Raw genomic sequence first — 23,213 nt, 5'->3', positions numbered from 1 at the left:
GGAGGACTGAGTGAGGAAGAGGACAGAGGGAGGAGGAAGACAGAGTGAAAAAGCAGACTGAGTGAGGAGGAGGACTGAGAGAGAAATTGGACTGAGAGAAGAGGTGGAGGACTGAGTAAGGAGGAGCACACTATGAGGAGGAGGGCTGAGTGAGCTGTAGGCCTGAGTGAGGAGGACGACTGAGTGATGAGGAGGACTGAATGTGGAGGACTCTCTGAGGAGGTGGACTGAGAGTGGAAGATGACTGAGGAGGAATACTGAGGAGGAATACTGAGTGAGGATGAGGACAGAGTGAGGAGGAAGACTTGTGAGGGCGAGGACTGAGTGGAGGAGGACTGACTGCTTAAAAGGACTGAGCGAAGAGGAGGACTGGCTGAAGAGGACTGAGTGAGGAAGAAGAGGAATGAATGAGGAGCAGGATTAAGTGAGGAGGACTATGTGAGGAAGAGAACTGACTGTAGAAGGGGAGGATTTCGGAGGAGGAGTACTGAGTGAGGAGGAGGACAGACTGAGGAGGGACCTGATGGGGGATTGAGGCCAATCCGGCTTGATCCGGTTCAGCCCACGGACGTCACTGGCCCCTGAGTGATTTGCCCCTCCCCCTTCTCCTCACAGGTTTATAAAAGTCCCCTGGTGTGGCCACTCAGGATGGGAGTATGATCTGCCTGCCCCAAGACAATATGGCTTCGGACGAGTGGCGGGAGGATGAGGCCCCCGAGGATCGGGACTTCCGGGTGCTCATGGAGTACGCGCATGGCTTCATGGTGTCGCAGGTGCGGGGTCTCTGGGGCCGGTGTTGTGTCAGGGTGGGAGTGGTCAGGGTGCTCGTGCTCAGTTCTCCCGCCCCCTCCTCACTCCCCGCAGGTCGTGTTCTCCGCCTGCGACCTCGGTGTATTCGATGTCATTGCAGCCTCTGGAACGGCCGACGTGGGAGCCATTGCCAGGGCCACAGGGTCAAGTCCCGGCCATACCCGACTGCTGCTGGAAGCCTGCGTGGAACTGGGGCTGCTGCGGGTGGGGCCGGACGGTGGGCGTGGCTGGAGGGCTGAATGGGGTGTGGCTGGTGTGGTGGGCGGATCCAACATGGACAGGGCCGATTGGCTGATGGATGGTGATTAGGGTGGGCGGCGCTGATGTGATTGGGCTCCGACGTGGGCGTGGCTAGATGGTGGACGGGACCTATGTGATGGGTGGAGCCTGACATGGGAGGTATGGTTGACTGCTAGATATGCATGGCAGTGTTCGTGGTTGTGGTTGACACAGGGTCGGCAGTGGGCGTGGCCGTACCGTGGGTGTGGCTGACTTGGTGGGTGTGTCCGCCAGGGGGTTGTCAGGGTAGCAGCCCTGTGGGCGTGCCCTCATGGTGGGCATGGCTGACATGGTGGGTGTGGCTTATGTGGCTGTAGTTGATGTTGAGCGTGGCCGGTGTGGAGGCCGAAGCTGACAGTTGAAATGGCTGCCATGGTGGACGTGGCCTACTGTGGGTATGTCTTCAGGGCAGGCGTGGCTGATATGGTGGGTGTGCCCTCACGGTGGGTGTGTCCTGACCCCGGCCCACCCGCAGGCACCTTCGCCAACACCCGACTGGCATCATCGCTGCTGGTTGCAGGCAGCCCCCGGTGTCAGCGCCACATGATGCTCTACCTGGCTGGGACCCCGTACCGCTGCTGGGGGCAGCTGGGCCGAGCTGTCAGGTGACACCCCGGGGGCTGGGCTGGGCGGGGTGAGGTTTGGGGATTAAGGGTCAAGGAGGAGTACGGGGGTGGGGGAGATTGTTCCGGGGTCGTGGGGGATGGATCCCCATGATGCTCTGGGGCGGTGCAGGATAATACCCAGGGTTTAGCAGGTCAGGATGGGTGGGGCAGGTACCCATGATGCACAGGGCGGGTGGTCGGGGTCAGCGAGAAGTGGGCAGGACCATGGGCGGGGTGAGGAGTGGACACCCATGACTCAGGGTTATGGGTGGAGGAGAGCTGGGCCGAGTACCAGGGTGCACTGGGCCGGGTGGCAGGGTGGTTGCAGCAGGAGGCCGTGTGGGAGGCAGGGCAGGTATACAGGACACGCAGGGTCGGAATGGGTGGGCGGGTACCATCGTGGGTAGGGCTCCCCACGGTGTCTCGGGGAAGAAGACTCACAAACACAGGTGATGCACCCCGCCCCCATCTCTCCAACCCTGCCCACAGGGAAGGGCGGAGCCAGTACGGGCGTGCCGTGGGTGTGGACACCGAGGAGCCCTTTGTTGCCATCTACAGGTGGGATGGTCGCCTCAGCCCCGCCCCCCACCGGGATTGTGGGAGGAGCTGACGACGCCCGTCCCATCCCATGACAACAACCAAGCTCTACCTGGCAATTGCCCCGCTCTCTCTATTGCACCACCCTTTCCCCGAGGAAGCTCCTCCCATACCCTGCTGCTGGCTCCCTGATATCCCACCCACCCCCAGGACGTCCTTTAAATGCCCCACCTACCCCTGAATCCCTGCCCACACCCCCCTGTCCCAACCTCTCTGACTATGTCTCGCCCACCCCTGACCCGGCCCCCTCTGATAACACCTGCTCCATAGTTGATGACTCCCCATCCTCTCACTGATCGACCCTCCCTCTCCTTAAGGAAAGCCCACCCTCTCCCTAAAGACGCCCCTTTCCGCCCTGACTCCGCCCTCTCCCTGAAGACGCCCCGCCCACTCATGATCCCTGACCCCATCCCCAGGTCGGAGCCAGAGCGCCTGCTATTCATGCGCGCCCTGCAGGAGACCTGGAGCGTGTGCGGGGGTCATGTCCTCACGGCGTTTGACCTCTCACCCTTCCGGGTCGTCTGTGACGTCGGTGGTGAGGCCCGGGACGAGGCAGGGCGAGGTCTCGGACACAGGAAGGGATTTCCCCAGGGACAGGAAGTGGCAGTGGGAGGGTCAGGAAGTGATATCCCAGAAAGACTGGATATTGTAGCAGGAGGAACAGGAAGTGACATCCCAGGGTACAAGAAGCAACCTCCCAAGGTACAGGAAGTGATGTCCCTGGGGCCAGGAGTAGCATTGGAAGTGACAGGAAGTGGCATTGGAAAGGAAAGGAAGTGACTTTCCCAGGGAAAAGAAGTGGCTACAGAAGGGCCCGAAGTGATGCCCGGTGAGCAGGAAGTGGCAGTGGGAATGACAAGAAGCGACATCAGGAGGTGACAGGAAGTTGCTGTGACACCCCACGGTCCACCCCCCTCCCTCTACCACCTCGCAGGCGGCTCCGGGGCCCTGGCTTGCGAGCTCGCCCGTCTCTACCCCGGGAGCGACGTCACCGTGTTCGACACCCCGGAAGTGATTGCCGCGGCGCAGGCCCCGCCCTTCCAGTCCCCTGGGATTGAGCCAGTGGTGCACTTCCTGGGAGGTGGGTGTGGCCTGGACGAGTGGATTATTTGAACACTCCGTATGGCCCCACCTCTCACCTATGTAACTTAGCCTCCGAGATCCCGCCTCTGTAACCCTGCCCTCCCACAGGTGACTTCTTTCGATCCCGCCTCCCAGCTGCCGACCTGTACATCCTGGCCCGGGTCCTGCACGACTGGACAGACGAGGCCTGTGCGGGGCTGCTGGGTCGGATCAGCATGGCGGGTGGGGCGGGTGAGGCCTGGGGTCATGGGGGTAATCAAGGGGTCAAATGGGGGGGGGGACAGGAGTGTCACGAGGTCACACAGCGTTACTTGGGGTCACAGGGTGTCACTGGGGTCAAGGGTTGTCACTGGATCATGAGAGTCAAGCAGGGGTAACAAGGGGTCACGGGGGATGACAAGGGGTCACACAAGTCATGCAGAGTCACACGGAGTAATGATAGTCACTAGGTGTCACAGGAAAGTCATACGGGGTCACAGGTGTCAAGGAGGCTCAGGGCGTCACACAGGATCATGAGAGTCACAAGGGGTGGTATGGGGTCACGGAGGTCAAAGGGGTCACAGGAGTCATGCAGTCACATGGGATGTCCAGGGGTCATGATAGTCATGTGGGGTCACACAAAAGTCAGGCAGTCATACAAGTTTACAGGGTTACCATGGGGTCAGTGGGGCTACAGGGAGTTCAAGAGTCATAGTGCCATGGGTGTCAAGGTGGGTTCAGGGGGATCACAGGGTCATGAGAGTCACAAGGGGCCACATGAGGGTCATTACAGGTTCACAGAGGTCACATGGGGTCACCCATCGACCTGTTCCACCCCAGGGACGGCTTTGCTACTGGTCGAGGCATTGCTGCCCCCAGAGGGTGACCCCACTGGCCCAGCCCGCCTCCCTGCGCTGCTCCTGTCACTCAACATGGCCGTTCAGACACTCGGGCGGGAGCGCACAGAAGCTGAGTACCGGGCCCTGACGGCCAGGGCGGGGTTCAGCCACTTCCGGATGGTTCGGACAAGGGGGCCCTATGCCACCATGCTGGCCTGGAAGTGACCCTTCCAGACCTGGAAATGACATTATCTGCCCCCAGGAAGGGGGAGATGACCATTGACAGTGGTGGGTACTTCCAGGAAGTGAAGTCACATGCGGAAACAACCCAGAAAGTGACCCACCCACCATTGAGGGACACCAGAAAGTTACTCCAGCCAACCTGGAGAGGTGCTGCCTGACCCGGAAGTCATTCCATCCATCCATGTGGTGGGGGAATCGGTGACTGGTGTCACTGGGGGCATTTAAGAAGTGATATCATGTCTGAATGAATAAATTAGTTCTCAAGTGCGGTCCGCTGTAACATCAAGGTGGTTGGCAGGGTTACCCACATTGGAACAGGGCCTCTTGGGAGATGGGCAGGGCAACCCTAGGAGCCCACTCTTCGGAGAAGTCACCTCTGGGAACTCCGCCCACACCATCCCTTATGACGCCCAGGCCGGTAGTCATTCAACCTTTAGTGTGAAAAAGAGAAACAGGAAGTGCATGCAAAGGCGGAAGTGAGGCCTCAGTGTAGGGGTGAGGGGGTGGCCGGCATGTCGAAAGTGCCATCACCTACCTCCACCCCTGTAAGGGCGACCAATCGAACCAGAAACAGGTTGCACCAGGCAGGAAACCGTTTAATTGTGATAACTATGGTGAGGCTGGCTCTGTGATGTCACAGCTCGGGGTCTCCCCAGGCTATGCCCGTCAACCGGCAGCCCTCCGCCCACAGGCGTCGCTGCAGTCCCAGGTTGCCTGTGACCCCAAGCGGTTCAGCCTCAACGCCTCCGTCGCGCAGGTAGCGACCCCCGACCCCCTCCAGCTCTGGAGCAACAGCAGCAAACACGGAAGTCCAGGCGCCCTCTTCTGGGCTCTGGGGGAGGAGTATGGGTGGAAGAGAGGGGGGGTTTATAAGTCAATCAAACCCAGAAGAGGGGGGTTTCCATCAACCCAGGGAAGGGGCAGGACCTGGGGTATCACAGGGAAGGTGTGGGGGCTTCAGGAATTCAGTCAAACTCGGAAATGGGGACGTGGGGCCTTGGGGTGTCAAGGAAGGGGGTGGAGGCACCGTCAATCATTCTCGGGTGATATGGGTGGGGCCTGAAGTGTCAGTCACCGCTGAGGTAGGCGGGGCCCAGGGGGTGTGGGCGGAGCCGGGGATGTGGGCAGGGCCCCGAGTCTGCGGCCAGGTTGGGGGCCCTGGGCACCCTGTGCACCTTAAGAAGCAGCCATCCCAGTGCCTTCCGTGCGGCGCGCATGCCCAGGCAGGTATGGCGGTACAGTGCCGTGTTCACCACGCCGGGGTCGGCCGCGTTCGAGGTCACGGGGTCGCCGAGTGACGTCAGCAGCCGCTGCAGCCGCCGGGAGAACAGCACGAGCGCCAGCTTGCTCTGCGCGTAGGCCGCGTGGGCAGAGTAGGCGGCGCTACGGGAGGGGAGGAGATGCCCACTGCCTGGGTGATATCACGGCCCAGCCCCACACAGTCCCTGCACATCCGGCTCCCTTTCCTCCGCCCCGTCCACTTATTATCAGTGCCCTACCCTTTCACGACACACCCTTGTCGATCAAGTCCCGCCTACTTCTCATGATCTGCCCTTCCGGTACAAGCCATGCCCGATCGACATAGCCACTCCCACTCAGCCCTCCACCTTGATGCCACATCCTTCCCTGCAAAGTCGTCTCTTTATTTCAGACTCTGCCCTTTCCTTGGCCACGCCCGCTCTCATCCTGATTGGTTCCCTTCCCGCTAGGCCCCGCCCCTTTCACTTAAAGGCAAACCCAATAACTTGAGGCCGCACCCATGCCGATGAGGCCAGGACCACTGACTTGAAGCCCACGACTTTGACTTTGAGGCGCTGCATCCTTCTGATGAAGCCCCGCCCTGCACCACACTCCTTGCTCTTAAGGCCCCTCACCGTCCTTGCAGGTCATCCATGTCCAGCTCCCCCACGTAGTGTGTGGCTGAGGCAACAGTGACGATGCGCGTTGCCTGCCCCGGCTCTCCCGAAGCTCGCAGTAGGGGCAGCAGTAGGTGCGTGAGCAGGAAGTGGCCGAGGAAGTTCACGCCCAAGTGCCGCTCGAACCCGTCCACGGTCTCCCCGCGTGGCTCCAGCATCACACCTGCTGTGGAGCGGAGTCAGGGGTGGGGGGGTTGGAGTCAAGGGTTACGGGTGATGGTCTGGATCACGTATCACATCAGAAGACAGTGACAGGAAGCTTTGCCCACCGGAGGATCCGTTTTCCCAGCATGCCCAGGGGCTGACCCCCCCCTCACCTTCCTTCCTTCCCGCTGGAGGCCGCCCACCCTCCAGCCACGCCCTTCATTTACATACACACGGGAAGCGCAGGGTGGTCTATGCAAATAATCTATGAATATGCAAAACTGTGCTTTCAGTGTGGGCCCGGTCCCAAACCTTCACACACTAGGCCCCACACACTTCCAGGAGGCCTAGCATCTACAACTGAATCCCGGCCTTCTGAGGCGCGGCCCCTCCTCCCCGCTAGGCTCCTCCCTCTCCCCAGGACACGCCCAGACACCTCACCCAAAGCCCGGCCCACAAGCCCTCCTCTGTTGGCCCCGGCCCTCCCCGAGGCCCTGCCCAGGCCCTCACCATTGTTCACCAGCACGTGCAGCGGGAGTCCCAGGGCTGCGAAGTCCCTCGCAAACTTCCTCACGGACGCCAGGGAGGCCAGATCCAAAAACAGGAAGTGCACTGGGAGAAGGACCCGCACCTCCTACTGTCAATCACCCTCCAGCCCCTCATCCCGCCCTCTGTCCTCCAGCCCATCACCTCATTCTCTGGCCCAACTACCTGAAGATCAGGCCCCGCGCCATAGAACATTGCCCCCTTACCGTCATTGTTCCCTGTCTCCTCTCGGATTTTACGGATGACTTCCGGCGCCTTCTCTACGTTATTTCCCGCTATAAGAAAACAGGATGGCGTCGCAGGCTGGGCTCAAGAAGTTCACGTGCAGATTGTTGCTCTCCATTGGTGGTGGGGATGTCCTGTTTTAGAACTCCGCCCCCTGACTTCGCCCAGAATTTCAATCCGGTTCGTCAAATACCATGGCCATGCCACCTGGCGTGCGACCCCGCCCACAACCATGGACCACGCCCACCTATGACGACGCGCATGCGCAGAGCCGCCAGCTGCCTCGCCGTACTCAGACCGATACCGTCGGTTCCGCCTGTCACGATGGCCACGCGATCCGGCTGGGGTAGAAGCGCTGGGGAGAGGAGGCCGGAAGTGGATGGGTGGGTGTGGAAAGGGAGGGTTCTGGAAATGGGAGGAGCATGGCGGACAGGGAGCCGGAACTGGGCGTGGCGGTGTGGGAAACTGAAGAACCTGAGTGGGAGGACTGAGTCTCGGGGGCGTGGTCAAAAGGGCGGGGCCTCCCAGCTGTCAATATTTGGAGGACTGTGGAAAGCTAAAGGGCTTACAGAGAAGCTAATAAACATGCAAATAATCTCCTGAAATTTCATGTCACATCTCTTAACCATCCACGAGAGGATCGATAATCGATATGTAAATCTCGTCATGAATATTCACGAATGCCGCATAAGAGACACAGGAGGATCGATAATCAATATTAAAATAGTTCCGTAAGTGTTCATGTGATATCTCATGACCACCCACAGAAAAATAGATAATTAATATTCATATATCCGCGTGCGTTATTACCTTAACGTGACGTCTCGTCACCATCCACCAGAGGATAATCAATATGTAAATCAATATGTAAATGAATATTAATCTTACGTCTCATGACCGCCCACAGGAGCTTCAACAATCAATAAGCAAATCGCCTCCTGAATATTCACGAGAGGCATCCTCGCCAACCAGGAAACATAGGCGCTCAATATGCAAATCTATTAGTGAATATTCATCAGTCTGTAAGCGTCAGGGCGTTATCCGCGCCACATTATAAATATTCGAGGGACATAATCTGTCATGGGGATCTAGGGTCAATGTGTAAATATTTTCATGAATATTCAGGAGACTTATCATAACAACCCACAGGAGAGTCTATTAAAATGCAAATCAGCACGTGAATATTCACATTTGTTTCAGAATATCCCTGAGAATACCAATATTACTATGCAAAAGAGCTCATGAATATTCTCATGGTCCAGTCAGTAGAGGATCGATAATAAATATACAAATTGCCTCCCGAATATTCATGTGGGATCTCCATACCAGGAAGTCTGGACTCAATATGCAAATCGCCTCAAGAATATTCACTAGAGTCTGCAACTATGGGGCACTATCCCCACCACCTATTCAGCCACGGGGATCAACGGAGCTCCACAATTAAGGAACCTTCGCATGGCAAGCCGCAGGAGGATGGACAATATGCAAATCACCTAGTGAATATTTAAGTTTGTATGTCCATAACCATCCAGAGGATCGATAAGCAAGATGCAAGTCGACTCATGAATATTCCTATAACGTCTTATGTTCACCCAGGGGTGAGCGATAGAAGACATGCAAACGATACCATGAATATTGATCACATGCTGCACTATTCCGTGGAGTGTGATTAATATTCACATAACGTAATCACCCACGGAATTAGACAATACTAATATGCAAATAGACTCATAAATATTCACGACACTGACACTAAGGGGCTATGGCAGCGAACTGACTTCCACCCGTTGCTCTCTGATTTGACTGAGGAAGCGGAAGTGCCTGTTTTGGAGGTGTTTCCCCTCACCTGATGTCCGGGTGGGGCTAGGTGTCGCCCCAGCGGACACCACGGACCTCGCGGACCGCTCGGTAGCCGCGTGGAAGATCACGAACACCGGTAAGCCATTTATACTTCCCGCTTCCGGTTTGAGTTAGATCACGGAAGAGCCCGTCTTCGGTGTCTTTCTTAGAGGTATGGAGTATCACGAGACGACCCCGCCAACCCCACGGACCCCGCGAACTGCGCGCGGAACGTTTGGAAGGACCTGAACAGTTGTGAGAGGGTTAGACTTCCGGCTTTCGGTTTGACATAAACCCCGGAAGTGCCCGTTTTAGTGACATTTCCCCGCACTGGAAGTCACCGCGGGGGACGGTGTTTCACCCAAACGATCCCCTCGGACCGCGCGGAACGCCGGGAAGGCCTCGAATGCTGGTCCGCTGTTTTGGCTTCCGGCTTCCGGTGTTGGCAGGGCTGACGCTGACCGGCCTTCGTTTGCTGGGATCCCCGGGGATCCCGGATGTCGCCGCCGCCCTACCACCACCCCACGTAACTCACCGGGCTGCCGGAATCCGCCGAGGAGCCGCCGCAGCAGCTGTGTCACCACCACGGCCACGCCCACCGCATAGACTCGGACCGCGGCCCGCACTGCGCGCAGCGCCATTTTTCCTCCGCCTGGCCCTCCGCGGCCATTACTGTTATTCCGCCTGGCCCCGCCCACCTCCGTTATGACTGTCATTCCGCTCGACCTCACCAATCCCGGCTCTGACTGTCGGGCCCTCCCACCATGACCATGACGTCATTACTGCGGGTCCCGGTCGGACCCGGCCACGGGCCCCCAATGACGCGTGGTTGTCAGTCTCCCCTTTCCCCGCCCACCGCTGCCGTCAATGTCATACCAGGCCCCGCCCACAGTCCTGAATCCTGATCCAGCAGGTGACCCTGACCCCGACCCCACAGTTGTAACCTCCAACTCCACAGCCGTGACCTCTGACCTCTCATCCATAACATCTAATGTCGAGAACTGTGACCCCGACATCACAGCTGTGACCCCCGATCTTACTGAAATGACCCCCACAGCCGTGACCCATGGCCCCACAGCCTTGATATATGAGTCCCTTAGACGTGAACCTTGACCACCCAGTTGTGACACCTGACCCCAGAGCGTGAACTTCGAATTCAGGCCTTAACCCTTGACCCAACAGCCCTGGCCCCAGCCATGTACCTGACCACATAACCATGACCCCAACCACACAGCCCTAATCCTGCCCCCACAGCTGTGACCCCTGACCTCATTGCAGTGACCCTACAGGCGTGACCCTCGACCTCCCAGTCCTAACTCCAGACCCCATATCCGAGACCCTTCATCCCAACCATACAGCCCTGACCCCTCAGCCATGACCCAGACCCCACAGGCATGATCTGGAAGCGGATGTCAAAAATATTTTTATTTCTGTGTGGAATGGGGAGAAGGGGTGAAGGGAAGTGGGCGGGGCCAAGCCACCCACCCAACAGGTTCTGACATCACAGGTGGTGACGTCACAGGGACATTGGCACAGAACGGACACGTTACAAAATGGCGGCGGCTGAGACAGAGACACTGGACAGACTGACGGACTCACGGACAGGCCACGGGGGGCGGGGCTGGCTTCCGCCCGGCACACTTCCGGTTCTCAGGGCAAGGGATGGGGCGTTACCGGGCGCGACTGTGAAGTCATCATTGGCGTCAGCGTCATGGGTTGCGACGTCCCTAGGTGAGGCATGGTGGTGGGGGTGGGGCAGCGGTGACTTTACCCCCGGAGAGCCCCGCCCACCCCCAGGGGAGGAGCTCATGGCTTGTGAGGCGATGATGAACACTCCATCCTCAGGCCGACCACAATCTCATCACTCCACAACTTCAGGCAGCGTGGGGGGCGGGGACACCAGCCTTGGGCTCCGCCCCCCGCCCACCAGACGGGAAGCCCCAGAGCCTGGACCGGAAGCAAAAAAGGGAAAGACAAATATTCAAATTAAAATGATTAAAATGTGCGGGACACGGTGGCGCACGGCTGTAACCCTACCACTCTGGGAGACAGAGGCAAGCAGATCTCTGAGTTCGAGGCCAGCCTGATCTACTAAGTCAAGTACAGCCAAGGATAAACAGAGTAAACCCTGTCTCAAAAAATAAAAACATTAAAAAGAAAACTTTAAATGTAATAATTTTTATTAACAGATAATGAATTAAGTAAATAAATACCAAATTAGTCATAAATTTAAAATATTAACTAAAATAAATTTATAAATAAAACTTTAATATAAGTTAGGTTACTAACTTGATTTATTAATCAACTAAAATGAGCTATTAATAAGTGTTAACAAATTAAATATAAAAAGTAAAGTAATAATCTATTAAATCATTAATTTACTAAAATAAACTTAATAAATGATAACTAAATAATACATTAATAATTTTACTAATGAATTAATAATGAATTAAATAAATTAATTTTTAAACTGCCTGACACCCCGAACCCCCTTAGCTCGGCCCCGATCACTTTTCACGGTCTCAACCCCCACTCGGCCTCTTCCCATAATTCCACCGGTTATCGGGACCCAGGAAACACGGAATTATCCGGTTCCCTTGACACCCATAAACCGGAAGTACCCGTGTAAACCGGAAATGTCCGGTTCCCTTGACTCCCCCTCTTGAAACGGAAGTACCCCGGTATCGTGAACTCCCGTTAACAAAAGTGCCCGACTCCAGCGACTGTGATAAACCGGAAGTCAGCTGCGTCCGCACCTCCCCCACCCCCAAACAGCGTCTGTCCTCACCGCAAGGTGACCCGGGCGTCCTCCGCCGCCAGAGTCCTCTCTGCGGTCCACATCCCTCACAGTGGGGTCGGGCATCCCTGGGTGGGCGTGTCCTTGGAGGCATGACGTCACAGGCCGTGGTCGCAGTCCACGTCGCGGCAGATGTACCACAGGATGACGTAGAGGATGAGGAGGATGGCGAAGATGAAGAGCGCCACCAGCACGGCCTTCGTCACGGGCGAGACGAGCGACTGCATGGCCGCCAAGGGCCGCGCGGGGCATTACGGGAGCCCTCCCCGCCCCCTCCCCTCCGGGACCCCGCCCCCTCCCGCGCGGGACCCTCCCACCCACCGCACGCCCCCGGAGCCTGAGCCGGATCCGGCCCGACGCGTTGGCGACACTAAGCGGACGAGCGCCGACTGCGGCTAGGTCGCGGGGGCGTGGCTTCCCGTGTCAATCAGGGCACTGTTTGCGGGTCTTCCGGTGTCAGTCAGGGCTCTAGGAGGGTGGAGCTTCCGATGTCTTTCAGGTTGCCGAGGGCAGGGCTTCCGGTGCAGGTCAGCTCCTGGCGTGGGCGGTGCTGAAGCGTATAACGTACTAGGGGCGGAGCTGAGGGCCTGTGACATCAGAGAGGGCGGTGCCGCTCTCTTCCCCTCATCTCCTCAGAGTCACGGCTTAATGTCCATTGTCGCGGGGTTGGTGCTCGAATCCCCGCCCTCCAGGTCCTGATCACCACACCGCATTTCAGGGTTCTTTGCCCTTCGGTGGGCGTGGCTCCTCGTCGGTGGGCACCGGTCATTGCGGTCTCCGGTTACTGCTCGACTTTATGGGGTGGGCGTGGCTTCGGCAGGTGACTCCTCCCCTGGACGGTCTCCTATCAGCCTGGGTCAGTGTTACCATCTCACCGCTTCAGCGCGGGTGGGCGTGTCCTCCCGAGAGGAGGCGGGGCATCTCTCATTTCCCGAGCGCCGTGCCCATCCGTTTGTTACGCCCCCCACTAGTCCCACCCACTTTTTTCCCTTTTTTTTCTATATTAACAGCAGAGAAGTTTTTTCTTTCTTTATTTTTGGGGCTGATTCATGCGAGTGATCGTGGCCTCGACCCCTCCTCTCTCGATATATTTACTCTCATTATTAAGGATGATATTTTTGCCAGTTCTCTGCAATGGGTGTGTCCTTTCCCGTTGTGGGTGTGGTCTCTCCGCTGGTGGGGGTGGCCTCCGTGTTCCGCTCCTCCCTGGCCCCGCCTCCTCCTCTCTCTCCCGTTATTTTTACGTTCCTTATTAACGCTGAGATTTTTGGCCATCCCGCCTTTGCTCCCCACCAGCCCCTCTCCCTGGGTGGGCACGGCCTCCAGGGTCGGCGTGGCCAGTGTGTGCCGCCTTACTCCAGGCCCCAGGCCCTTCTATCCCGCAATATTTACTATCTTTATTAATGATATTTTTGGAGGGTTCCCCGGGGTGGGCGTGGCCTCTGCTCCTCCCTAAGCCCTCCCTCCTCATGTGGGTGTGTCCTCTCCGGGGTGGGCGTGGCCTCCGTGTCACCTCAGTTACTCCAGGTCGCGTCTCCTCCTCTCCCGCTATATTTATTTTCATTCTCAGTGATATTTTTGGTTGGTTTCCCGCGGAATGGGCCTGTCTTCGGGTTCCCCTAGCCACTCCCTCGCAGTGGGCGTGTTCCCGGGGTGGGCGTGGCCTCTATGCCCCTTCCTTACTGCAGGTCCTGTCCCCTTCCATCCTGCTATATTTACTTTTACTGTTAATGATATTTTTGGCGGGTTCTCGGAGCTGGGCGTGGCCTCAGCTCCCCCCTCCTTCAGTGGGCGTGGTCTCAGGCCCCCCTACTTTCCTCCCGACCACACCCTTCCCTCCCTCCATCTAGCGACTCGGCCATGGCGTGTGCAGCCCCACTGCTCCCGCTGCTCCTGCTGCTGCTGCTGGGAGACCCCGCGGCGGGCCAGGGTGAGGCCGGGATCAGGGGGGTCACATGGGGTGGGAGCAGGGAGCCGGGTGAGATAATTATTGTCATTATTATTTTCTTTTAATTCGTTTTTTCCATCTCGGGCATGGGTAGGGTGAGGCCGGGAGACACGTGTGTGAGGCCGGGGGGTCTCGGGGGTGGGGGGCACGGGGTCAGGGGTCTCGGGATCGGGGTCGGGTATCGGGTGAGATTCTTTCATTTTATTTTTTCATTTGTTTTTCTGTCTCTCGGGCGTGTATGAGGGAGGGGCGGGGCCTGGGGGGGATTCCCCAAAGCGAGGGGCGTGGCCTCCTGCGGGGGCGGGGTTCGGCGAGAGGGAGTGGCGGAGGGGGAATTCCTCACAGCTGACGTCCCGCTCCTGGGCATTCTTCTTCCTAGTCCTCGGGGTGTGGTGTGGAGTGTGCGGGAGACCCTGAGATCTTCAGGGACTGGTCTGGGGTCGCTGGGGGCAGTTTCAAGGCTCCCCAACCCGCGCAGCCCCCGCCCGGCCATCCTGGAAACTGATTTTTCTTTTTTACGAAAAAAAAAAAAAAAAAGAAATCACGGCACCGCCTCCGCTGCTTTAGCGGTTTTGAGCCCCACCTCCCCTTGCCCCACCCCGTCCTTCCGCTTGTAAACAGTCCGCCTGGGCGTCCTGGAAACGGATATTTTGGGATCTCCCCTCTCCGGCCCCTCCTTTCCCCCCTAGAGGATCCAGGACGAGTGGGAGAGATTGGCAGCCAGAGACAGCGGCAGTTTCAGGGTCCCCCCCTTGTTTCCCTCCTTTCCCGCTCACGCCACGGGGGGCATCCTGACGGACGGCCGGTTCCTTGGAGAGGAGCTGCGGCAGGGGCTTGGCTCAGGATGGGGTTGGGGGAGGGGAGGGGTATGAGGGGGACCTTTTGCCCTACTGGGCTGTTTCAAGCCTCCCCTCCCCCCACGTCCTGTCCTCCGACCACGAGCTGGGGGTGGTTGGGGGCCCTGGAAACTGATTTCACTCAGACCTCGGGAAAGAGCTGAGCGAGACCTCGACCCCGCCTGTCCTCTCACCCCCCCCCACGTGACCCTGGGGAGCTGATCGTGAGTCACTCGGTCGGGTCTGTGTGGGCCGCGCCCGGCTGTGGGGAGTTGGGGTAACAGGGTGGGGGCGGAGAGGGTTCTGGGATCTCAGTCTTACTCTCTGGGTGCTGGGAGCTCAGTCTCCCTATGTGTGGGTGCTGGGAGCTCAGTCCTTTCTGAGCACTTGGTATTCTATATTAGCATCCCTGGGTTCTAATTCTCTTTGTGGGTGCTGGGAGCTCAGTCCTCTTCGCTGTTGGTGCTGGGGGCTTATTCATCCAGATGCTTGGGACTCAGTCTCCCTATGTGTGGGTGCTGGCAGCTCAGTCCTCCTATCTGAGTTCTGTATTAATTAATGTGGGTGCTGAGGCGAAATACTCTCCAGTGTGGGCGCTGAGGGGCCTGTATTCCACCGCTGGGTGCTTGGACTCAGTCTCCCTATCTGTCTCTGAGTACTGGGTATTCTAGACTTGTCTTTGTGGGTGCTGGAGATTCAGTCCTCCCGACTGGTAGTCTTTATTAACTGAGCACTGGGGATTCTTTATTAACGTGGGTCTCAGTCCTCCTGTCTAGGTTCCAGGGACTCATGCTCCCTATGAGAGAGTGCTAGGTGTTCCGTATTCCCCTCCTTGGGTGCTGAGGTCTCAGACTTCCCCAGTGTGGGTGCTAAAGGCTCAGTTACCCTGTCTGGGTGCTGGGACTACATCCTTATGCCATGGGTGCTGGGATCTGTATTTCTCTTTGTGGGTGCTTGGGACTCAGTGTTTCTCCTAGGGTTCTGGAGGCTAAGTACTCCTCCCTGTTGGTGCTGGGGGCTTATTCCTTCTCTCCAGGTGCTGGGGACTCAGTCTCCCTATGTATGGGTGCTGGCAGCTCAGTCCTGTCTGAGCACTGGGTGATCTGTATTAGTTAACATGGGTGATGGGATGAAGTACTCTCCACTGTGGGGGTTGAGGGTTTGTATTCCCATCTCTGGGTGCTGGGATTCAGCTGGGACTCTGTCAGTGCTGGGGGGCTCAGTCCACATCTCTGAGTACTGGGTATTCTGGAGTTGTGTTTGTGGGTATAGAGGACTCAGTCTTCCTCTCCTGATTCTGGGAACTCAGTCTCCCTATATGTGGGTGCTGGGAGCTTAGTTCTCCTTGGTGTGTGTTATAGGGGCTCAGTCCTCACTGGGTGCTGGAAGCTTAGTTCTCCAGTGTAGGTGCTGGGGCTAAGTCACTCCTGCCTTGGGTGCTGGGTGTCTGTATTTGTCTTTGTGGGTGCTGGGTACTCAGTCCTCAGGGTTGGTGCTGGTGGCTCAGTATTCCCCTCCCTGGGTGCTGGAGGCTCAGTATGCCAGGCTGGGTACTTCTCCTTGCTGAGCACTGGGCATCCTGTATTAGTATCCGTGGGTGCTGGGGACTCAGTACTCCTTGCCATGGTGCTGGGGTTCCATATTCATCTTTGGTAGTTCTGGGGACTCAGTCTCTCTGTCAGTGCTTAGGGTTCAGTCCTCCTCTACAGAATCTGGGGACTAAGTCTCCATATATGTGGGTGCTGGGGGCTCAGTCTGCCCCACTGTAGGTGCTGAGGGATTAGTCCCACCATATGGGTGCTAGGGACTTGGCATTCCCCTCCCTGGGTGTTGGGGACTTAGTACTCCTCCTTGGGTGCAGAGGGTCCATATTTGCCTCCGTAGGTGCTGGGGGCTTAGTTCCCTTGTGTGGGTGATGAGGGCTCAGTCCATGTGTCTGAGCAGCGGGTATTCTAGACTTGTCACTGTGAGTGCTGGGGGCTTAGTCATCCCTGATGGAGCGCCGCCATCTTGTTTTCCCCTTTTCCTTTCTCCAGGCGGCGACTTCGACCTGTCACATGCGCTAGACGGTGAGGACGCAGGGGATGCCCACAATGGGGGGGTTCATTTATTTCATTATTAATTAATTAATTATTCAGTATTTATTTGTTACTTACCATTTATTGTTACTTATTTATTGTTATTTATAAATTGTCTATTGTTGTTTTATTAGTAATTTATTTTATTTTTTATGAATTGTTTTATTTTATTATTATTTTATTTTGTTATTGATTTACTTTTGAGATCCCAAATTTCCAATTTTACGGATTTTTTTTTCAAATTTAATGCAGAAACTTTTTATTTCGTTCTGGGTTTTTCCAAGTAAAGAAAAAAAAAACAGAAAAAAAAAATCTTTAACGAAGTTACTTCCGGTTTGGGGATCACGAGGAAAACTTTCAGAGTTAATAAAAAATCAAAAACATTAAAGGAAAAAGAAAAAAATTCAGGGTGAAAAATTTTTTTTTGATTTGTGGGAAAAAAATATAAAAATTTCCTGCTCAAGAATGAAAAATTTTTTTAAATATTTTTTAGTTTATTTATTTTATTCATTTATTTTAAAAATTTTCAGAAAATCTTTTTTTTTCCGGTTGATTCCTTTTTCTTTTCTTTCTAAATTTCCGAAATCTGCCATCTTGGTTCCCAGGGCCGAAGAAACCGACCCCAGGGACAACCAAAGCGGCACCCAAAAAACCAGCAGGTGAGGGGGAAAACCCAGGCAGATACTTCCGGTTCCGGGACACCCACTTCCGGTTTGACTCTCACCCCATCCCCTTCTTATCCACTTCCCCAGGTGACCTAGACCTGAAGGATTCACTGGGAGGAGATGGTGAGACCCCACCCACCCTCATCCCGGAACTGGTTGGAACCTGGAAATGTTCACTTCCTCGATTGGGTTTGGGGTGGGGGAAGGGCGCACGGTGTGTCTGGTGGGGTTATGCTAATGTGTGGTAATTTACGCTACTGTTTGGTGCTTCGATGCAGGCTGGCTCAGTGATATGCTAATTAGTCTCACCATCTATGCTAATTCATCAGGCAAGCTATTATGTAAATTAGGTGTGAAATTAGCATTTCCAATTTATGCTAATATTCCATGATTTTCATATTGATCGACCTAATTAGTGTAGAATTAGCATATCTCCCGACAGGCAGAATCTTGCTATCATAACACTGGGTGATATGCTAATAAAGGAGGTTTATGCTAAGTCACACCCAGAAGGCCTTCCCAGTGGAAGTATTAACGTAATGGTTTATGTAAATGAGCACAGGTTTTATGCAAATCAGTTCAAATTAAACTGAGTTTATTCTCGGATTTCAGATGTCATCACATATGTTAATATACATGAGTGGGGACGGGGCATATGTAGATTTGCATAAATTACACAGTAACTGTTGGTGGGGATTCAATAGAATTTATGCAGATTTATCTGGCTGCATGTTAATTTGGCCTCATGTACAGGCTGAGTCTCAGAATAATCTATGCAAATTTATTCAAATCTGACCAAGTAGCTGAGTGTCCGAGCTGTTTATACTAATGAGCTCTGTTGTGACCCTGGTCAGTCCTGAGTCACACATGCTTCCACCTCCAAGCAAGGATTGGTGACATAACATGGAGGCGTGGCTTGCACTGTAATCCCATTGGAGCTTAGCGCCTTCACAGGAGGCGTGACTTTGCATAGTGCGCATGATTAGGGGGTGGATGGGTTGATGATGTCACAGGGGCGCGGCAGCGTTCCTGACGTCATCATCTTCGCCCCTCTACCCCCCTCAAGGTGGAATTTCTGACACAGACCTGGAAGACGTGGTGGGGACAGGAGGTCGAGGTTGGACATGCCCTGTCCGTGTTGTCATCACAATGTGACCCCACCCCCTCTGTGTCATCTTCCCCCTACTCCCTCACCTCCTCAGGGCTTCCTGTGGGAGGGAGATTACCCAGCATCCTCACCCAGGCCCCGCCCACTGCCCTGTCTGTCCCATGACGTCACCCCTGCCTTTGGCTTCCAGGAGCTGGAGGGGGCGGGGCCAGACGCGATGACCCGGAAGCAGGAGGAGGTAATGGCCGCAATCCAGAAATCTGGAAACGTGTGGAGGGTGGGGTGGAGCAGTGTCAGGTGACCTGCTGACTTTACACCAACTTGCCCTTGCCCTCATCACAGGCCCTGCCCAGGAGGCCGTGATCCCTGGGGTCGTGGCAGCCATCTTGGCGGCAGTTGCAGGCGCTGTATCGAGCTTCGTGGCCTATCAGCGGCGGAAGCTATGCTTCCGGGAGCGTGGTAAGGGGGCGGGTCGAGCTGGGAGAGTGGCTTTCTGTGTCAGTGCTGGTGGTCGGGGTTTCCTGTGTCTTTCCTGCCCGTCAGCACTGTGGAGGGGCTTCCTGTTCCCCATCGTGGCCCATCCTCCTCACTTCCTCTTCCGCTCCCACCCCCTGCAGACTCCGCTGTGGTCTAGGGAAGGAACCCCTAGAGAACCCCAGGGGCCCCGGCTCCACCCAGCCGTGTGGCGTCACCGGGAACTTTTCCAATGACGTCACAGCGACCATCTGCGATGATGTCATGAAGCCGCCACCCAGCTTCCCTCCTGCGTGGTCAGGAGGGGGTGTGAGGGGCCTCCCAGCCGTTGCAGTGACATCTACACAGTGCCAAAGCCCGACTCCGCCCTCTGTTCTGAGGAGAGAAAAAGAGGAGTCCTGGTGCCTTATGGGATATGGGGGGGGTGGGAGTGTGGGTGGGACTGGGAACACAGAAGTGAAATAAACGTGACTTCCATAAACTGGAACTCGAACTCATGACTTGTCAATCGAATACCTAACAACCAGGAAGGGCCATGGTGGGGCTAGGGCTTCCGGTATCCCCACCCACCCTCTGTTCTCTCCCATCTCATGTTCCTGAAGTTGTAATGACGTCATCTGAGGCCTCACACCGCCATTGATGGCTGCCTTCCTTCTCTGACCACTCCCCCTCTCCTCACTTGGTAGGGATGGTCTTTCTCCATACCCAAACAGCCTCCGTGCCCCGCCCTGGCGATGAACACCATCCCAGAATATTCTCGTCCTGTGGGGTGATGCCTGTGATGTCACCCGCCAGACCGGTTGGTCCCACTGAGGCCTCTCCCACCCCGCCCACGGGTACTCAGTTCTTCCCACGGGAGGCCTGGGCCGAAACTGCAGCTGTGGGCGAGGTGGTCTCCAGGGGTCCCCAAACTCCCACAGCCCCTGCAGGAAGACCATGGCGACCCCGAGGCGTCCTGGACATTTCCTGCTGACGCTGATGATGACAACGATGATGACTATGCGGGTTCAAGGTCAGTGTCGGCTGGCTCCCACCGATTCCTAATCAGGAAGTGGGAGGGGTTGGGGGACACAGATGACGTCATTGGGGGGACTTCCGGGAATAAGGGAGTGGGAGGTGATGTTTCCGATTCGACCTTGGAAAGTTTCTAATATGTAAACCAAAAAAAACCCAAACATTTTTAAAATATTACAATGAAACTTTTGAAATTTGAAAAAAATTAAAAAAAATTCGGACACGGATGAGGAGGAAGCCCCGGAAATGAAAACCTTAATTTTTCCAAAACCACTGGAGAAACAGACGCTAGGTTTGAAATAATTTTAATTAGTATGCAAATAAGCAAATGAGCCACTTGAAATTCACAGGAAGAAATGAAAAATTTTAATTTCTGAATTTTTTTCTTTAAAAAGATACATTTTTAAAAGCCTGTCAGAGGCTTTTCCCTAGGGGTTTAGAAACTACCCTGGCAGCTACGGCGGCTCCCAGCGCTGGGCTCGGCGGTTCCCAGCACCGCCCGCGGCCTCAGTTTCCAGCTGACCCTGTTTGTCCAAGACTCCTGGGATGTGGCATCTATGACAGTGTGTGACTATAGCGGCGACATGCGCGTGGGTGGGCGTGGACACAGTCTAGGAAGACAGGAGGGAAGCAGAGGCCCCAAGCGGAGTAAAGGGATATGGTGGGCGGCGGGGCGGGGAGGGACGTGGCCGCAGGGGACGCTGGGAAGGGGCCGAAGTCACTTGACTGGGGTTCCGCTCTCCTTCCATGACCCACTCCCAAAACATAAAAAAATTTTAAAAAATGGTGTCCGGCGCAACTTCCGACTTTTGGGGGACTTAAGTTTACGGCTTTAGACGGACGTCCGCGAGCTAATGGCGGCCGCGGATTGAACCCGAAGTAGCCTCGAAAAGGGAAAAAAACCCGGAAGTAGCTGCCTCCCTGAGGCTTCCGGTTCTTCGGGGCGTGTGGGCGTGGATGGTCGCACTCTCTGCCTCGGTTTACCACGAAGGCGTGACCGGTGACATCGGGCGCGACCTACAACCCCAGTTTCAAGGGACCCGTCCCTCCTCCTCTTTCCCGCAGGAGACGGAGACTTCGACCTCGCCGACGCCCTGGAGGACCCTGGTGAGTCTCCGCTGCCTGGGTGGGTAGGGTTGGGGGGACGTGGGCCATCATGGGACTTATTTTTCTCCCTATCCTCCATGCAGATCCTACGTCAGCAACTTCAGGTGGCGGTGAGTGACGTCCTTGTGAAGAACCCATCTTGGGTGCCATCTTGTCCTCCCTCTCTCCCTCCACGCCCGTGCCATTGTTTCAAGTGCTTACGGGTTCCGAACTTCCTGTTCTGATTTCCGGTGATGTCCCTCTCCACCCCATGCAGGCCTCTACCCAAAGCTTCCGCAGGACCCGCTACTGGGAGATGGAGGAAGTGAGTCTAACAGAACCGGAAGTGGTGGGAACAGCGTTTGGTGGGCGGGGCTGTCTGGGAAACGGAAGTGGGGTTGCCATTCACCTCCCTGGGCCACTTGCTGGGATCTCAGCCACTTCTGGTTCTGCCTCACAGATATCTACCCGCAACCCCGGCCACGTCCACGTCCACAGCCACGCCCACAGCCACGCCCACATCCCGGGGATGCAGATGGCACCTTCGGAGGTGAGGACTTCTTCCCTCAATGCCATTAATGTAAATTTATGCAAATATGTTCTGTTTGATTTCTGATCCCTGGGATGAAGGTGGTGAGAACTTTCTGGTTGGTCTAATTTATTTAGATTCATGCTAATCGGGCACGTTTATGCAAATCGCATGGACAATGTATTCAAATCTACACAGGTCAAATTCAGAGATATGCAAATTTTATCTAATTCTTTTCCAGGATCACCACAAACTATATTTAAACTTGATTTACATATATGCAAATTTCAATTTTTTTTTTTCTAATGCTCTGAAAAACTATGTTTAAATATTCAGGTGTTTAAATAGTTTTGAAATTTTATGTTTAGAATTTAGGCGAATGCAAATTATATTTAAAGTTTCAATTTGTCCAAAGTCTAAAAGTGATAAATATTTTTAAATGAAATCTTTCAATATTTAAAAATTTTAAATGAGATATCCAAATCCTAGATAAATGCAAATTACATTTAAATTCACACTTACTTATGTGTAAATCAGCAAAGCCCTGGGCCATGACAGTAAGTAGCCTTTGCTCTCCCTAGTGGATGGTGGGATGTTGTAGTTTCCATGCAATGGCACCTGGCCCCATGTTTGCCCAGGTGTTTTGTTCGTGGCTTCCCTGCTGACCCCTGCCCTCTGTCTCCTGACAGGAAGTGGAGGCCATGGTGGAGGAGGAGGAATAGGAGGAGCTGCCCATGGTGATTCCCAGGGTGAGTGTGTGACCCCTTGACCCCCAAGACATCACACCCACATGGACGTGGCAAAGACAGAGGCACATTGACCATCTTGTCTCTGGGGAGATGTCCCAAGGGGTAAACAGAGGCATTCTGGCCATCTTATACCCTGGGGGAGATGTATGGAGAGGTAAACTGAGGCATAGCCTCCGTCTTCCTCCTCGTGGACCCTGCAGGAAACCCGGTGGCCGCCATCGTGTCACCCGTCGTTTCCGTGGTTGTGCTTGCCCTGCTTGGTGCTGGTGTTAGCTACTTCCGGTCTGGCCGGGGTGGGTGCCTGCGCTCACGTGGGAGAGGTAAGCCCCACCCAGGCCTGCCAACCTGCCCCCTGCCCATCCTACACATCTGGGAGGGGGCAGGTCTTCTGGGTCTCCCATCAGTGGTATTTGCTTGAGGAGGGGCAGTACTTCTGCTTTCTGTTTCCCCCTCATGGTATTCCTCAACACTACCAGACACGGAGGCTGGATTGTGACATCCCTGGAGTGTCCACCTGCTGTCATCCACTTCCTGTTCACCTGGAAATAAATGTTTGTCCCGGCTCCTCCCAGGATGCTCTGCAGGTTTCTTTTCAGGAACAATTTTGGAGGTGTGGCCAAGTTGTGGGAAACCCACCCTGTCCCACCAATCCCATGACTCATGGGTCATGGTGTTTTCATCACAACTCATGAGTCCAGAGTTTGTTATCTCAAAACCGTTTTTATTTTTTTTTCTTCCTCGAAATAAAAGAAACCTTTCTTTTAACATTCAAAAAAAAATTTTTAAAAATTCTTTAAAAAATTTTCACCAAAAATAAAAATGTT

At 55.2% G+C, this 23,213-nt stretch overlaps 4 protein-coding genes across 9 annotated transcripts; 3 read left to right on the top strand and 1 right to left on the bottom strand.

The window, feature by feature from the left end:
* The first annotated feature begins 680 nt into the window (after positions 1-680).
* Asmt (acetylserotonin O-methyltransferase) lies at positions 681-4,698 on the top strand. The gene is made up of 8 exons (XM_055605222.1): positions 681-773; positions 865-1,027; positions 1,565-1,694; positions 2,184-2,252; positions 2,708-2,826; positions 3,226-3,372; positions 3,483-3,605; positions 4,194-4,698. Exons 1-8 carry the CDS (start codon positions 681-683, stop codon positions 4,415-4,417), a joined length of 1,068 nt encoding a protein of 355 aa, XP_055461197.1. The 3' UTR covers positions 4,418-4,698.
* Positions 4,699-5,010: 312 nt separating this feature from the next.
* Positions 5,011-9,792, bottom strand: Dhrsx (dehydrogenase/reductase X-linked). 5 transcript variants are annotated; one of them, XM_055605216.1, is made up of 7 exons: positions 9,641-9,792; positions 7,514-7,621; positions 7,248-7,316; positions 7,006-7,107; positions 6,310-6,517; positions 5,611-5,818; positions 5,011-5,267 (listed from the first exon to the last, which is right to left on the bottom strand). In XM_055605216.1, exons 1-7 carry the CDS (start codon positions 9,744-9,746, stop codon positions 5,070-5,072), a joined length of 999 nt encoding a protein of 332 aa, XP_055461191.1. In that variant the 5' UTR covers positions 9,747-9,792; the 3' UTR covers positions 5,011-5,069. The 5 variants fall into 5 exon arrangements, with proteins under 5 accessions (XP_055461191.1, XP_055461192.1, XP_055461195.1 ...); XM_055605217.1 differs by having other exon boundaries at positions 6,310-6,514; XM_055605220.1 differs by lacking the exon at positions 9,641-9,792 and adding an exon at positions 9,113-9,596.
* Positions 9,793-13,589: 3,797 nt separating this feature from the next.
* On the top strand, positions 13,590-19,491 carry Cd99 (CD99 molecule (Xg blood group)). The gene is made up of 8 exons (XM_055605192.1): positions 13,590-13,832; positions 16,723-16,755; positions 17,370-17,423; positions 17,517-17,552; positions 18,496-18,546; positions 18,728-18,775; positions 18,880-18,996; positions 19,155-19,491. Exons 1-8 carry the CDS (start codon positions 13,763-13,765, stop codon positions 19,169-19,171), a joined length of 426 nt encoding a protein of 141 aa, XP_055461167.1. The 5' UTR covers positions 13,590-13,762; the 3' UTR covers positions 19,172-19,491.
* A 482-nt stretch (positions 19,492-19,973) lies between these two features.
* Positions 19,974-23,190, top strand: Xg (Xg glycoprotein (Xg blood group)). Of its 2 annotated transcripts, XM_055605199.1 has the most exons (8): positions 19,974-20,023; positions 21,091-21,132; positions 21,216-21,242; positions 21,389-21,436; positions 21,572-21,661; positions 22,330-22,389; positions 22,590-22,709; positions 22,866-23,190. In XM_055605199.1, exons 1-8 carry the CDS (start codon positions 19,990-19,992, stop codon positions 22,883-22,885), a joined length of 441 nt encoding a protein of 146 aa, XP_055461174.1. In that variant the 5' UTR covers positions 19,974-19,989; the 3' UTR covers positions 22,886-23,190. The 2 variants fall into 2 exon arrangements, with proteins under 2 accessions (XP_055461174.1, XP_055461175.1); XM_055605200.1 differs by lacking the exons at positions 19,974-20,023; positions 22,866-23,190 and adding an exon at positions 20,568-20,588 and having other exon boundaries at positions 22,590-22,667.
* Positions 23,191-23,213: the final 23 nt, after the last annotated feature.

The sequence above is a fragment of the Psammomys obesus genome, unplaced genomic scaffold (genome assembly GCF_907164565.1).
Source record: "Psammomys obesus unplaced genomic scaffold, mPsaObe1.curated_primary_1811, whole genome shotgun sequence".
Lineage (NCBI taxonomy): Eukaryota > Metazoa > Chordata > Mammalia > Rodentia > Muridae > Psammomys > Psammomys obesus.
Note: the sequence above shows the minus strand (reverse complement) of the source record. Positions and strands in the feature narration are given on the sequence as shown.